The sequence below is a fragment of the Carcharhinus amblyrhynchos genome, chromosome 7, assembly GCF_965287045.1.
Source record: "Carcharhinus amblyrhynchos chromosome 7, sCarAmb.v2.hapA, whole genome shotgun sequence".
Taxonomy (NCBI): domain Eukaryota; kingdom Metazoa; phylum Chordata; class Chondrichthyes; order Carcharhiniformes; family Carcharhinidae; genus Carcharhinus; species Carcharhinus amblyrhynchos.
Window position 1 is genome coordinate 22,346,145 of NC_137330.1, and position 17,452 is coordinate 22,363,596.

The 17,452-nt window shown below is 39.2% G+C and overlaps 1 protein-coding gene across 1 annotated transcript in view; it reads right to left on the reverse strand.

The window, feature by feature from the left end:
- Positions 1 to 17,452, reverse strand: part of fbxo9 (F-box protein 9) — a 101,204-nt gene that overhangs the window by 42,263 nt on the left and 41,489 nt on the right. The window contains exons 3-5 of the mRNA XM_080192029.1: positions 16,859 to 17,017; positions 15,877 to 15,934; positions 7,869 to 7,968 (exon numbers count right to left, since the gene is read on the reverse strand). Coding sequence (XP_080048155.1) covers positions 7,869 to 7,968; positions 15,877 to 15,934; positions 16,859 to 17,017 — 317 coding nt within the window. The remainder of the gene's footprint in view (positions 1 to 7,868; positions 7,969 to 15,876; positions 15,935 to 16,858; positions 17,018 to 17,452) is intronic.

Consider the following 17,452-nt stretch of genomic DNA (forward strand, 5'->3'; position numbering starts at 1 on the left):
AGACACAAATTACCCAAGATAATATCACAACCTTTTTGAAGCATCAGAAATTTCAAAGTGTTGTTTCATCATACAACATCCTATCCACAGCAAGAGGAAAGTGTTGATAAGATCGCAGAAGACTTTAGATCATAATTTAACATTGTCCCAGCAACACAATCTTATCAGGTTCACCGTGTACGTGGAGTTTACTACTTAACTAGTCAACCTCCTGTGGCTTGGTACATGAGTGAGCGCTATAGCATGCAGCTCAAAGAAGATTACAGAAAGACAAATCAGTGGACAAAGGGACAAAGGATAAAGGGAAGAGAGGCTGGTGGGGGTGCTGGAGTAAGAAGCAAGGCCAGTATAGGGTGTTCAAAGTTAAACATTTATTTATTAGTCACAAGTAGGCTTACATTAACATTGCAGTGAAGTTATTGTGAATAGGAGGAAATGAGAAGCTGGGGCTGTTGGGGAGAGGCAGCTGGCTGGAGGGCAGGGGGTGATATAAAGGTTATGAAGAGGGGAAAGAAGATGGAGAGGTTGAAGAGGGAACTAGGACTTGCAAGGGAAGCTAGCTACCTTTCTACACAAAATCTACTGCTACAGCACCACCTGTTGGCCAACATCAGTTATTGCAGTTGTCAACATGTTTCAGTTGATTGACTGGCACGTAACATCACAATGGTGGCATAACATGAGAAACCACAGCATCACCCATGGGTGCAATACTATTCGATGTTGAGATAATTCAGCTTGTAATATAAAATAGAAAGGGCACACCAAAAAAAACTTACAAATACACATCAGTTGGTACTGCATATCAAATGGGCAAATGAGCAACTGAATATGTGTCAGCCATGGGCAGCACAGTGGTAAGCACTGCTGCTTCACAGCTCCAGGGATCTGGGTTCGATTCCTGGCTTGGTCACTGTCTGTGTGGAGTTTACACATTTTCCTTGTGTCTGTGTGGGTTTCCTCGGGGTGCTCTGGTTTCCTCTCACAATCCAAAAATGTGTGGGTTAAGTTGATTGGCCATGATAAATTGCCCCTTAGTGTCCTGAGATGCAAAGGTTAGAGGGATTAGTGGGTAAAATATATAGGGATATGGGGGGGGTAGGGCCTGGGTGGGATTGTGGTCAGTGCAGACTCGATGGACTGAATGGCCTCTTTCTGCACTGTAGGGTTTCTATGATTTCCACAGCTCAGCTGACAGCATTCTCACCTGTGTCAGAGGACTGTAGGTTAAAGCCTCATTCCAGGATACGAGTGTAAAAATCAAATCTGACCCTCAAGACTAGTCCGGGTGTCATCTTTAGGATGAAATGTTAAGCTGTCTTCCTCCTCAGGTGAATGCAAATAATACTATAGCAACGTCCAGGGTTTTATTTCTGGAGTCCTGCCCAATATCTATCCCTCAATTGGTATCATGACAAATTCTCTGGTCATTATCACATTGCTACATGGGGGAGATTGCTGTATGTACATTGCGACTGCATTTCCGACAGCGGCTACACTTTGAAAGTACTTCAGTGATCGTAAAGCACTTTCAGATATACTGAGGTCATAAAAGACGTTGCATAAACGCAAGCCTTTCTCAGGAGCAATCAGCTTAGGAGCGAGGCATCAATTCAACACAGATCATGATAAGAGACAAGACCAAACAGTGCCAAAAGCAAACAGTTCTTCAGTAACCCAAAAGCCACCGATTGGTTAACTTTTCACATCAGTCCTTAGTAAGAACTATGATAGCAAAACAAAAGAGCTACTTTCTAAGACCAAGCAAAATGGGCAGTAGCGGAGGCATCAAGAACATTTCAAAAGCAGTGATTTGCTAACAATTGCAAAAAGATCTCTTAAGATAAAGAGCCTGTAAACAGCCCGTGTTATTGCACAAGTTTTTTAAAATTTCATCAGACTTCTATCATTGTTTTTTTTATATTTTATCTTGTGATAGAATAAAAATGCTGGCTAACATTATTAACATCAAACTTTTATCTCAAAAGCACACTAAGAGTTGTTTGCTTTCATCAATGACAGTGTGTTCTTCACGATTATGAAAGTAAGGTTTTTTTAAATGAGAAAAGTTAGGAATGTTGACAGAGGAAGCTAAGAATCAGCAGACTGAATCTATCAGTGACTGCCATGTGCGGCAATTTTATTTTCCTGGGAGAGGTCATCACTGTACCTCAAAGTACCGCAAATCCAGCTACTGAAAAACTGACAGTGTCCAAAAACTGGATTCATTCTGTGTGCTCTGAGTAGCTTTGCGAACTTGCCTTCAAGAGATTATATTATGTCTCCTATTCACTAAATTAAGGGGTTCCAATACCCCAGGGCACAATGTTTTTAGGAGGTCCTTAAATAGCTAATACACACCACAATGGAAATTACTGTATAAAATGGCTAAATATTAAGTCAATGTGCTCTTAAAAAAAAAATTAGAGCCATAAAAAGACCAACAATTCTTCAGCGATTTACCTAATTTCTTTTTTTACATTTATCAATCATTTGGCGAAAAGGTTACATCCAGATTCTCGCTTTCAATTTCCTGATTTATTCTTGTTAATGTAATCTCTTTTCAGTCTTGTTTTTGTTACAAATTCAATATTACCAATACAAATTATTTATATTTAATGCAGATATGAAACTTCTTTCTTTCTTGATCAGCACACTCTATAGCTTGTTTGGCATATATGATCTCATGGTCCCTTGGACCTGTATTTATTACTTTACATCATAGAGCTCCTCCATCAGGAAAGTGGAGTTAAATCCACAATGGACAGCACAGTGGTTAGCAGAATCTCAAGGATTGTGATCACAGGATTACTCTGCTGCCACATGTAAGGTCAATTAGATTAAAAGAATTAACACTTCACAGGTGGTGCAGAAGGCAGAGTTTCCAGTTTCTAGGTCATTTGCACAAATCGAGTCAGAAGCAGCTTTATAGACAGGATGATTCTCTCTTTAATGTAACTAGTACAAATGTCCTCATGGACAGGATAAATAGAGTAGTAAGGGAGGATTAAACCAGAAAAGTAAAAAGGACAATCTTAGAACAAGTCAGAGAAGGATTACAGTCAATTACTCTACAGGGCCTAAGCAATGGTCGAGCTCAGGTAAGCAATATGGAAGGATGCATTGTTGGGTAAATAGAGAAATTATACACCAAGTGAATAAAAATGAAAAAAAAATGGAAGAGAGGCACTGAGAAGGACAAATCATTCAGTGTTGCAGTGCTTATTTGCAAAGGTACAAAGTATTAGAATTAAAGTTGCAAACTGGAGACACTGACTGGCCTTGATAGAAACTACGAATTGTTGGGAAAATTGTTCTAGATTGTGACAGTTCTAACAATTCAGTTTCTCACCTAAATCTCCGCACTCCGTGCACTGAAGAGGTCCCCATCGTGAATTTCATTAAAAACACAGAGGAACAGGACCTATTTGCACCAGAGTTTGACAGCTCTGGAGCTCTGTGCGTGTGCAGTGGCCCCAAACTGTCAAACTCCCATTTGCTTGCCAGCGATCGGCCGAGGCCCCTGCAGTGCTGCCCCTCCCAATGGCCCGAGTGCAGCCCCACAGCAATTCCTGGGCTAGCCCTGACACCACCCGGAGCACTCCGATGTCCAGCCCACCACCCCCCCCACAGTAGCAATTCTCCCACACTCCTCTTACCCAAGCAGAACCCCCCCCCCCACCCCTGGGTTCAGACCCCCACTCCCCTCCTCACTCGCTGCCCTCCCTCCATCCCAGACTGATCCCAATGCAGGCAGGCATTGGGACCCCCGCCCCCAACCCCACCAACTGCATCTAGGCCCTGCCGACAATAGGCCTCGCCCCCTTGGCACTACCCAATGCCTGGTGAGCAGTGCCAAGGTGTTCCCTGGACATGGGCACTTTGTCCCTTGGGAACTGCCAGGGCCACAGCTGGCACTGCCAGAGTGCCCATGCCCAGGGGGCACCACACCGTGCTGCCTGACACCCTGGAGGGGCCCCGACTGAACCCTCTTCATTCTGGCGGGGTCTCCTGCTAGTTCCCCGAATGGAGGGAGCTAGTTTGAACCCTGCCAGAATGAAATACCTCTGGCGGAGTGGGAGATTTGATCGGGATATAAACTGTCTTGATAATGAACAAATCTACATATTTAAAATAGATTAAAAACAGATTTAAATTACTTACCTGCTTTCACGTCGGTTTCCAGCGTGGTCTGGCCGGCGACTGTTTGCTAGCTTGAGGAGATGGGCAGGCATTTCCCGCGCGTGTACAAATCTCTGTTCAAGACTGCAGATGCGCATCTCCCAGTTGGACCCGCCAGAAAAGTGGCGGGCGCGGGTGGGAGAATCGCAGCCTAGGTTTCAGTCAGGTTTCAAAATATTCCAAATAACAGAATTTCCATGAGATACAAGTGAAGCAATAAAGGATACAGATGCAACCTTATTAATGAATGGTGTAATCGTAGTTCTGAAAAGAGAAGTTTTTATTAATGCTGCTACTCACAACACAGTGGTGATTGAGTAGCACCACCACTCAATAAAAATTGGGCGGCATGTTAGTACAGTGGTTAGCACTGGCTGCCTCAGTGCTAGGGACCCAGTTTTGATTCTGGCTTTGGCTGGCTGTCTGTGTGGAGTTGGCACTCTCTCCCCATGTCTGCACAGGTTTTCCTCCGGGTGCTACGGTTTCCTCCCACGGACTAAAGATGTGACGGTTCGGTGGATTAGACGTGATAAATGTGCAGGATTACAGCGCTGGGGCTGGGTAGGCCTCGGTAAGATGCTCTTCAGAGAGTTGGTGCAGACTCGATGGGCAAATGGCCTACTTCTGCACAATAGTGGATTCTTTGAAACAACTTTGAGAAATTAATGACTATGAACTCGCTACCATATTTGGAGCGCACTGTTGATCATGAGATAGTGGGAAACAGAAAAAGGTTTAGCCAACTTAAAGAGATTTGTACTCAGTGAAGTTACAGTACAAAAGCTAGTTAATTGAACACATAAACAGAGGCAGTTCTATGCAGAGAAATGCCCTTTTGGCAGGGAGAAGTATGAAGTAACATGCCATGACAAAATGAAAGTGATAGGATGTATATTCTAAGTGTTCAGTCTCCTAGTAGGGTAGATGAAAGGAGAGATTGGTGGAAGTGCAGGCTGAAAAAGCCATTAAGTAGGACACATGGAATTCTGGAATTTCTACAGTGACAATGAGTATAAAAGCAAGGAATAAATATTGATTCTGTACAAGGCTTTGGTAATTCTGGAGCACCCCTTTTAGAAAGATCGGAGAACCATTGAAAGGGAACTGAGAAGGCTTACTAGCAAATAACATGAATGAGAGATGATTGTCACAGGATAAGGTTTCATTGGAACAATGAAGATTAAAGAAAGAATTATAAAAACACTATTGAGAAGGTCAGAGAAAAAGATCAGTAAAGGTCAGTGCAGAAAGATGTTTCTATAGGAACAAAGGACACTGATTAACAACTATTAACAATTAGAAGCCATACTCAGGATCCTAACCTCGAAAAACATAGGGGCAGTTGGAAGGGTTGTTAGCTTGTTAAAGAACAGATCGTCTCCTCTATGATCTTAGTTCTCTCTCTCTTTCTGACAGTCCCTCCAAAGTGGAAAAGACTTGCTTCTACTAAAAATGAGTTTGCAGGTGACTGAGGAGTCAGAAGCTGTGATTTACAGCTTCTGTCATAAGTGGGACAGGAGGTGGCTGGAGGAGCTGGTGGGTGAGGTGCCTGTGCTGCACACATTCCTTTCGTTGTTGACGCTTGCTCTCAGTGATGAAATTCGAGATGCTATGTTCCTTCCTGCATGCTCTTCCTCCACTTTGAGTGGTTTTGGGCCAGGCATTTCCAGATGTCAGTGAGGATGTTGCACTTTTTCAAGGAAGCTTTGAGGGCGTTTCTCTGCCCTCCTGGGGCTCACTAGCTATGTTGAAATTCTGATTAGAGCAGTTGTTTCAAGAGTCTCATGTCAAGCATGTGGCCAATGTATCCCGTCCAGCAGAGTTGATCAAGCATGGTCCACGCTTCGATGCTGGGGATATTGGCCTCAGTAAGAACACTGACCTTGATGCACCTATCCTGCCCACAGATTTGCAGGATCAAGAAGAGGCAGCGCTCCAGTGTTTTGAGGTGCCTGATGTACATATTCCATGTCACAGAGCTGTATAGAATAGTGGGTACCATGACTGCTTTGTGGACCATGAGCCTGTGCCTTCAGGTCCTGGTCTTTGAACACTCTGTTCCTCAGGCAAAGGCTTCACTGGCACACTGAAGGCAGCATTGAACCTTCTTGCAGACATCTTCCCTTGTTGACACATTCCTGTTTGTTCTGTAGTTTAGCTCCACCCCAGCAAGGAATTTGCTGTTGGTGAGATAGAGCATTGCAGCAAGAAGAGTGATGTAATGAGATAGCTTTGATACATCCCATCCAAGCATGAATTGGGTCTGCAATGAACCCACTGGTCAGGATCATGGTTTGCATGTTATCGCTTCTTGGCCTTCTGGCTAACATCAAGCATCAGAACAAGTCCAAGATGGGATGCAATGCCTTATTTTGTCAGTTTGGATGTTGCTTATCACTCCTGTGGGGACCACAAATTGGATTCAATTGGATTTTGAATTTGTTTTTTGGAGCAAGCAAGGAAGAGATTTGAGTTTGCCTAATCCATTCTGAACACTGGCTTTGTAACTTTAAGAATGGAATAAAAAATTTAAAAAGATGTGTACAATATCATGGAGCAGGTGGAGGATAGTGATGAACCACAAACAAAGGACACTACATAATCCCTCGGTTCACACGTCAAAGGCCTTTGTGAAGTCCAAGAAGGCCACATGCAAGGGTTAGTGTCAGTTCCTGCATTTTTCTTGAATCTTAGCTTCCACCTTTTTGTATTGCAACATTTGAGATAAAGGCCAACATTCCACCAGACTTTCTGAATACATAATCCACCTGTGCATCAACTTGTAGTGACTTGTAAATCTACAAACACAAATCTTTTCCTCCAGTTTTTAAGCTCCAGCCATTCATCATTCTTGGTCTGATACGGATTAATTCACATGTTCCCATTTGGACACTAGCTTTTACAGTTTTGCTCACTTAACCAGTTTATGACCCTTTGAAACTTGCTGCTCTGACTTACGCCACTTACAGTGCATCCTAACTTAATGCCAAGGAATCTCTCAGCAGGAGTTAGTCAAAGTTCCTTAATTAACAAAAATCGGTCACATATCCATTTAGTTTACTGTAGTTTACCTGTGATGAGGAGGTTCACCATTCACTTAACTACTTCTTTGTTTTTTTCATGAAACAAAAAAAAAGTAGTCAAGTGAATGGCGAACTTCCCTATCGCGGGTTAATAAGTGGTATACAGAAATACTGCACAGTTCAATAATTTATAAGATGTTGCTGTGTCATGGAGAATTGCATGCAAACCACTCTAACTTCAACCTCCATGTCATGACAGAGATATTGATTGTATTCAACTTAATCTGCTTTCATGCAAGTGTTGGCTGTATGCAAGTTGGTATAGTAATTGCAAAAAAAATTGCCAGAGAATTTGGATTGTAAGGCCTTTAAAGCATGATTAGTCTCATGAAAAGCAAGTGCATACAAACTTCTGGCAGTGCTAAATTATTCTCTGGCTTTTTTTCCCCCTCACCTTTTTTGAACACCTGGCAATCTTTCATTCAATAACGAATTCAATGCACAGTACATTTATCCTATAAAGCAAACGTAACGTGCGTTTATTTCGACCAAATTCTTTTGTCACATGTCTAAGTAGTCAAGCTTAGTTAATAAAGAAAAGAATCTCTATTTTTCCATTCTGAATCAGAAGAATTGAGTTTGAGCAGTAATTTTTCCACGTACTAAGCTTTGCCATTTCCATCACTTTCCGGAGAATGGACGTAGGTGATCCTGAATTCAATGTCAGGTACAAGTTGCATGGCCCTCCGATAGTATTTGATGGCTGAAATCAAGAAGGATATCATTAGTATCTAGATCAGAAATGCAGCATACAACGTGAAACCATAATGTGCTTCTTTGCAGCAAATATCACAGTTAACAGAATCAGAAGAAATATGAATGACAAATTCTACCCCTTTCCCAATATTGAAAAACACCAGTTATTATGAGAATATAGCAAAGGATGTATACAGTTTAAACAAAAATAAAAGTTATATGGTTGTATGAGCAGCTAAAAATTACTCTCATACAATTTAAACAAAAAAAGGCAATTGCCACGAAATTTCATCATTTAATTATTATTTTCCAAGTAAGAGATTTTTTACATTGCATTATACATAATCAGCCATTCACAATATCTGATGCACTTATTGGGTCAGAAAATATTAGGATCAGTGAAGAATTAACTTCTTTTCTCTCAATATTGAACAGTTTTCTTGATTGCTGACTTATAACAAATGTAACGTATTACTACATCAATTTCATGTGTGCAAAGTCAGTTTTATGGTGGACAAGAAAATTACCTTTGCTTTTAAAATGACTATTTGGAATTATTTTGTAAGGTTGTTCTAGTTGTGCTGCTGTGATCCCTTATCACATGTATATGATAAGAGATCACAGCAACACTGTGATATGTATATGATCCTGTACAAGTTGGTGTGAAGCATTTGCACCATAGTGTTTGCTGTATCAAAAGCATAGCCATTTCGAAAAGCAACAATTAGGGATTTTTTAAAAAGGTTTAAAAAAAATCAAAATGTTCTCAAAATTTGAAGAGTGATATTTTCTGTGAAAACGTTGGTGGAAACAATGTTCCTTAAAGTTTATTAACTTTATTTAATAGTCACAAGTTACATTCACAGTGCAATGAAGTTATCGTGAAAATCCCCTAAAGGTCAATTTAGCATGGCCGATCAACTTAACCCATACATCTTTGGACATCTTTGGTGTACTGGTACTAATGTGGACCCAGAACCAGTTGGCGATATCTGACGAACTGCCTGGGTTTCTTGAGAAACTGACGCCCCAAGTGTACTACAGAAAGTGTACCATGACATGCTATTCCTGGACTTCCAAAAGGAATTTGACAAAATTCTATGTTCATTAAGCTCAAAGATTTAGGATAAATTCTAAAGATGACTGAGGATTTAGCTACAGAGTAGAGAACAACAAATAATTGTCTGAGCAGCTATGGGTAGAGGGAGAGGGGTGGAATGAGCTGTACACCTCAGGGCTCAGTCATAGCACTTAATACTGTTTATAATTTACATTTGTGATCTAGGTTTAGAAATTCAAGTGGCTAACTTTTTAGATAACATCAAAGTGGATGGGGTAGTGAAATCTGAAAAGGCAGCTTGAAAATTACTGAAAGATTTGGGCAACATGGTGTCGTGGACAGGGCATTGTTAAATGAAGCTTAATGCAGAAAGGAAGGAAGAATGATTGATGGGTATACTCCATGGATATTGCTGAAATACTTGAGGTTGAAACTGAGAGAGAGCTGTGAATCTGAGTGAACTCAACATTAAACATGACTAAACAAAGCAGAGCAGCAGTCAACAATGTCAACTAGATGTTAAACTATATAACTAAAACACTAGATTAAAAGTTAAAAAGAAAGAAATTCATGAAACTGCTGTTTGAGTACTGCTGCGACATGGTGGCACAGTGGTTCACATTGCTGCCTCATACTGTCAGGAACCTGGGCTCAATTCTGGCCTCAGGTGACTGTCTGTGTGGAGCTTACATTTTCTCCCCATGTCTGTGTAAGTTTCCTCCAGGTATTCTGGTTTCTTCCCCCATGTCAAAGATGTGTGGGTTAAGTTGATTGGGCATGCTAAATTAATTCTTAGTTTCAGGGGAATAATAGGGTAAATACGTGGGGTTATGAGGATTGTTGTCAGTGCATACTCGATGGGCTGAGTGTCCGCCTTCTGTACTGTAAGGATTCTATTCTATTCTATGACTCTGAACCCACTAATCACTGAGAAATCAGAAACATCTCTATACGGTGCAAAGAATCCTGAGGTTAATGCTTTATGTAAGGGGAATGTGTTATGAGTAAGAAATGGAGAAAGCAGGCATCCAAGATATGTCCTTTGAGATATACAAAATTGCGTCAAAGAAATCCAACCAAAATAATACTTTAAATTAAACTCCAGTAGGAAAACAGCACAACAGATTCAAACTAATGAAAGGTAACATTAAAAATAATATCAGGGAATGCTTCTTTACAGTGATCAATGACTAGAATAGACTTCCACATGGAATCTACAATGGAGGATGTTAAGGTCCATTAAGATGGGTCAAATTGCCTTTCAAATCTTATGAATCTTGAAATGCTTATCCCAGTCACTATTTTAAATGACCATCACATTTGATGTAATTTGAGACATGGTGCAGGTATCTCTTTGATTACAGTTCCAGTACTACTCCTACATTTGACGCACATTATCTAGGTTGACTCTCCAATGATATGCACAAATAGCTATCAGATTTGCCTGCTTAACAACAATCACCACACTTTAATAGTCGGTTGTTGTAAGGGCAGCATTTCATGGCATTTCTAAGATAAATAAAAACCTAGCTATAAATGCAGGTATTTATCATCTGAAGTTTCTCACAAAAATCAATACTAAAACTTCAAATGAGATACAATATATTGACTTTAGATTCAAAGACCCTTGACTGACTGCAATACAATTAAAACAATTACATTGATTTTTCTCTCAATAGTTATTAGATGCTTCCCAGCCTGAAAAAGTATTAAAGGAATGCTTAATGCATTTTTACACAAATGAATTTTTTTTAAAACAAAAGAAAAAATCACATCTCACATTCTTCTTAGTGACAGATAGTAGAAAATAATATGAAGTGAAAATGCATCCTATTGCAAAGATACAGACTAAGAACTTCTAAGTTTAAAGAAAAAAATTCAAATTACCCTCAGGGATTATTTTTAACTTTAATATTTATGAAAATGTCAATTGCATATATTATGCATCTTCATCCCATTCTTTAAGATGAGTACTAAATTCTTAATTTCTCCTCATCAGACAAATTTTGATCAAGATTGCAAATTAACACAACAATAATCGAGAAACTGATTTTTTCAAATAAGGGACAAATTAAACTTTTTGTCTACCAATTGCTTTGGGATGTCCCAAAGTCGTTAGAAGCAGTTGAGTTAGTTCTGTACAATCAGGTTTTACTTGTTAATATTTCATACAAAAAAAGCAACTTACAAAATGTTGCAATTGCAGAACAAGTGAAAACATATTTTACTATTTAATGATACTAGTTAGGAAAAATATTCCAAAGCCAGCATCAGATAAAACCGGAAAAAATATACAGCAAGAGAGAATTCCGGCTAAATGAAACCAACACTGCCTTTCTTATAGTTTTGTTTTAGGACTGAAAAACCTGAAGGGGAAATAAAGACAGAAAATGCTGGAAATTCTCAGCGTGCTAGGCTGCATCCGTCAAGAGATTACTGGGTTAATGTTTCAGCTACATGATCTTTTATCAGAACTGACAAAACAGTCACTGAATCAAAATGTCAATTGTTTCTCTCTCCAGAAATGCTGCCTGGTCTGCTGAGCATTTCCAACATTTGCTGTTTTTATTTTGTACTTCCAACATTTGCAGTATTTGTTTTTTGTAAAGTTACAGAAAGTCTGTATTGTCAACCCCAAGCAGTTATTTACTACTACAATAACCAATAATTGCATGTGTCTCTCTTTGTTTAAATACTTAAGAGTGGGAGCAGAGTAGAGCAGAAGAGAATGTAACGTGGAGAAAAGAAGAGCACCTATTTGAAATTTTGAAAACAAGGTATCTGTAAAAATCACTTATGAACATGATAGGCGAAGAGGGAATCTCATTTGACTATATTTCCTCCCCGCCTTGGACAAATAATTTCCTATACTCGCTGTGGCAACATACTCTAGAATGAATGTACCTTCAGGAGGTAGACAGAAAATTGAACAAAATATTCTAAAAAAGTAAATAATTAACTTAACACACCCTCAGTTACGTTTCATCTGCTATATTTTCACCCATGATATATTTTAAGTAAACGCAAACAGGACTATACCTAGCAGTGAGGCTCCATTGAATCAGTGGATCAATGCATCATGTAGAGCAGTACTGAGTTGGGGATGATAAAAAGTCTCAGGTCACTTTTCTTCCTGAGATAACTGAACTTCTCACATTAGCAGGGCAGCACATATCTCATCATTTGAAGGAAGGGGTAGCAACCAGTAACAATTCTTACTTCTGATCACCATCTAAGTCACTGAACAATCAAGCTGAAATTTGAGGGATCCCTGATGGGACTGTGTGTAGGGACACAGCAATAAGAATTACATTGGATTGGACTGCACCAATTTCAGCAGTTGAAAAACACATCAAAATCTATCCAGAAAACCATATAAGCGGGGCGAATGGGGAGTTGGATTATTTTGAAAATAAAAAATTATGATGTCACATGGTTAGGTATGCCAAATGTTTGAAAGAGAATTCCACATCTGAAACAACATCTGCTAAGTGTCATATATTGCAGTCAAATAAACAGAAGTACACTGGGGACAGAACTGGATAAAAGTGTTGAGCTACCTTGAGGAAAAACATTGTAATATGAAATCAACAACCTCTGCCCCTGTTCCGCTACTGCACTGATACAGCTCTAAGTGATCCCAGGAGGGAACAGGGAATAGTGAGTCATTCGGAAAATAAAGCCAGCATGCTGAAATCCTCTTTTTATGTAAACAGAAGAATAATTTTGGAAGCACTAACTAAAGACTGTACAGAACTAACTCACCCTGTTGGACAAGACACCTAAGGTCTTTCATTGAGGTGGTTTTATTTCAAATGGATGGCATATTTAATTACATACAAGTTCTTGCATTAAAATGGTTGGGAGATAAAAATAACCAAAAAGTTTAAAAACTGTGTGGCTGTAGTCATGTACACTTCAAAAAATAACTAGGGTTGCTGACACCATTGTGAAGCTGCACTAATTTGGTTAGATAATTCATGCTGTTTAAATTATCTATTAATGTGTAAACAATAATTATCCTGATAAATTTTATTTATCAAAGTACATACTCTCCAAATGTGTTTGAACTTAAATAGTTGTAAATTGACGTTACCTGGTGCTCAAGTAAAACCACAGGACCAGTAGCAATAAGTTTTGTTAAAGGTACAGTGAACATGGAGCAAAAGTGGGTAAAGAGAGATGACATCCTGTCACCAACGACAGTGAAACAAGCTCAAACGGTTAAACAGTCTCCTTCTGCTTGTTGCTTAAAAACAATTGCTTAATCTTTGTGGTGATGAAGACAAGGGGTGTTACCAAATACAAAATAGATCATCTTTGCATTTTAGGTATCTTTCATATCGTTAATGCCACGTACTACTAAAGTAAAATTCCATTGGCGCAACTTTATGCATTGTAACAACGTTGTTAGTTAACCTGCTGTTGCACCATTGCCAACAATTATTATTGAAAAATCAGGAAATGACAGACTAGTTACAACTTACTTTTACTGATCTTCACAGTGGAATTTGGGAATGAAGTGTAAGAAAACTGTCAATGTTACTCCACTATTTAAGAAGGGTAAGAGAGATAAACTGGGAAACTATAAATCTATTAGTCTAATATCTGTTGTGGGAAGGTTACTAGAGTCTATTAGTAGGGACAGAGCAATTAAATATTTGGGATAAACATGAACTGATCAGCAAGAATCAGCTGCGACAAAAGGCCATTGATTTGAAAAGTAAAGCACTTCTCTTTTGATAAATGCTGTAGACTTGCCAAATATTTTCTGTTTTTATTACAGGGAGAATCAGAATAGGAATGTAAAGAGCAGGACAAGTTAGCATGGTAGATAATGGAGCTGTCAATATTTCAGAAATGATGTGGGTATGCCGGCGTTGGACTGGCGTAAACACAGTAAAAAGTCTGACAACACCAGGTTTTAGTCCAACCTATTTATTTGATAATATACTCACTAGCTTTCGGGGTTACCCCCTTTCACCTGACGAAGGGGGTAACCCCGAAAGCTAGTGAGTATATTATCAAATAAATAGGTTGGACTAAAACCTGGTGTTGTCAGACTTTTTACAATATTTCAGAAAGCCAGCTGGTGAAGGATGCATCTGGCACTGATCTTTAAACAATGTGTATTAAAATGTGTGCGAGTTGCCCAACCAAGTCTTTGCTATTTATGGGATATAAATCAATTTCCAGTTAATGTTCACTACATGTGTACTATGAAGCACGATTAAAATACAATTAACAGGAGTATCTATGAAGTTATTTAAGTACAAAAATCACTGAAGTTCATGGAACTTAAAAACTTTTAAATGTTGATGTTAAGAGAGACTCAACAAAATAGCACACTGACCTTTACTACAAAGGAACGGGAGTAAAAGAATAAGGAAGCCTGATTCAGTGCCCTGGTAAGACCACACCTGGAATACTGTGCAAAGATTTGTCACCACATTTAAGAAAGGATATATTTCCCTTGGAGGTACTATGTGGAAGTTTCATTAGGTTGGTACCTGGGTTGAAAGAGTGGTTATGAGAAGTGAAGTATGGTAATATAGTGGACCAATACCGTCTAGAATTTAGGAGAATGAGAGATGATCTCATTTAAAGATACAAGATCTTCATAGGGTCGACAGTGTGAGGCTGTTCCCCCTGGTTGGGGAATCCAGAACATTGGGTACAGCCTTACGATAAGGGGGTCAACAACTGTGGACTGAGATAAAGAGAAATTTCATCATTTAGCGGGTTGGAGTCTTTGGAATTACCTATCCCAAAGTGTTACGGATACTCCACTACCAAGCATATTCAAGGCTGAGGTGTAAAGAATTTTGATCTCTCAAAAGGTGTTAAAATGGAGTTCACAAAATTGTAATATTGCAAAATAAGGCCATTTGGCCCATCATGTCTGCAGCTGCTCTCCAAATGAGCATCATGACAGAGTGTCATTGCCCTACCCCCTGAATATAGCTTCCATTGACAGACTCATCTAATGCACTCATGAATGCCTCGATTAAACCTGCCTCCACCACACTTCAGGGCTGTGAATTCCAGAATCAAACCACTTGTGTGAAAAAGCTGAGGCAGGTGATTAGCCATAATGATGTTGAATGGCTAATAGGCTATTGGTCCCATATGGTTGACACCTGCTTCCATTTCTTATGTTCATATTGAAGGAATTGATAGGGTAAAGACAGCAAACCTATTTTCTACGGGGAGGGGAGTGCAGGGCACAACATTACAATTAAAGATAGGCTCTTCAGGGGCGATGTTAAGAAACACTTCCACAAAGGGTAGGGAAATCTGGAACTCTCCCCCCAAACATTGATGAGACTCGAATAATGTAAAATTCCAAAACTAACACCAATAAATATTTGTTAGGGTAGGCTTTTAAGGGTTACAGATCAAAGGTGGGTAGAAGGAATTAAAATGGTGATCTATAATTATCTAACTGAATGATGAAACGTCTCAAGGGACCAAAAGGCATGCTTCTATTTCAAGTTACATTTTACACACTTCAGTCAGTGAAGTTTTTTTGTGCCCATGTCCTCTAGGAACTGAATTGAGACTGCCCGAGCTCATTGCACGTAGGAAAGCAATATTACAAAAACAAACAGAAGAGCTTTGGCTGGATTCAAACTTAGGTCTTAAAAGGTGAAATATTGATCTTTGTATGAACATGCAAAAGCCTCATCTTTCTCCCAGATCCCAACACAGGTAAAGAACAAAATATCTTCTAAAAGTAGTTGCAAACATCCTTTGAAATCTGTGCAGCAACCTGAACTTTTCTGTCCTTTCATAAATTGAGGAACACAAAATCCTTTATTGACTTAAAACATAGCCGACACACATATACATCACCTTCATAAACTGCGCCATTCTGTTCTTGCTCAACGGCTTTCAGGAACAATTCTTTGGCCTGTAAATTAAATATATACTTATCACTCATGAGGAAGGTTTAAAAGCAGTATAATGTTACTTGGCAAGAAATTGCAGCTGTGACTCAGCAGTGAAGTTTGTCTGCAATGTGAAGCCACATGGTAACCCAAATTTCCTTTATTATCCAATTCATTTCCTGGTTTTCAAACAACAGATATTTGGACGTGGCTACTGTTGAAGCAGTCCATCATTAATGCTGGTGCTCGCTCCAAGCATGAGAACAAAATGAAAAACATATCTTATGATATTTGAGAAGTGATCCATTTAAAATATTGTCTGGCACTTCTGTTGATTGTCTACAACATTAAATGTATACAACTCGGGATGTTTTCCTCTCTAACATTAAAATGAGTTATGCAGATGCCTCTGCCATCATTTCCTCCCACTTCTGCCTCATATAGTTTTGGTTCCCATTCCCTCCTGGTTCCTGCAGGCTCATTTCTTTCAAATTCTCCTTCTGGTCACTTGACCCCATCAACATTGAGCCCCCAAAACACAGCTAACTCCTAAGCACTTGATTACCTATCTAACAAATATGCACACCAACATATTATTAATAGCTCTAACTACATTATTAATGATTTCCTCTATTCAGATACTGGTTCATTCAAAATGTCCTTCATCATAACCTCCTTAAAATGCCAACCTTGTTTTCCCACCCAATTGCTGAGCTTGTTTTCCTTTCTAAAGACTTTGATCAAATTGCAGCCATTCAGCCCATTTCTCTCACAGATAAAAATATAGTTCATAATGTAGTTAAATGCCACAATGCACAAGAGGCATGATTACATCATCCTTTCTCATCCTTGATTTTTCATGTGTTCTCAGTGGTTACAGTTTCCAGACTCAAGGTAATTAGGCATAATACCTTTCATAAAGCATCACCAACAGATTACAAAATTACCTTTTCTTCACGAGCAAGCTCTTGTTTCCCTTTGATGCCTGAAGATTTGAAAAGCGGTTTCTTGCCAGAGACTTTACCAGGCTCCATGTCTGATCCATTGGAGGTTCCATTTGGATTCAGCTCAGACATCCATTGAGCACGAAACACATCAAGCTCCTCCTTGAAAATAAAAATGACACCTCCATTTGAATGTTTTAATGGGACTCATCCATGACATAAATAAAATGCACTCCTAAATTAAAACGTACCAGAAATTATTTAATACTTATTATTTGTTAGCTTCCTTGAAGTAAAATTTTACCAGCGACAACAGTTTGTGGAATTATACAGCACAGGTCCATTGTAAAGAATATACAATTAGCTCCACACTTCTGTTCTCTCTCCACAGCAATGTAATTTTTTTCCTTTTCATGTATATATCCAATTTCAGCTTTATGTTACACATGGAAAAAGGAAGTTAAAAGATTGCATCATAAGTGGGTATCAGTAAAGAGTAAACAGTAACAGCTATACATATTTAGTACATATAATGAGCCCTAATTTATGATATGGCTAGATTAACCACATACATCGGGACATGTGCAGTGAAATCAC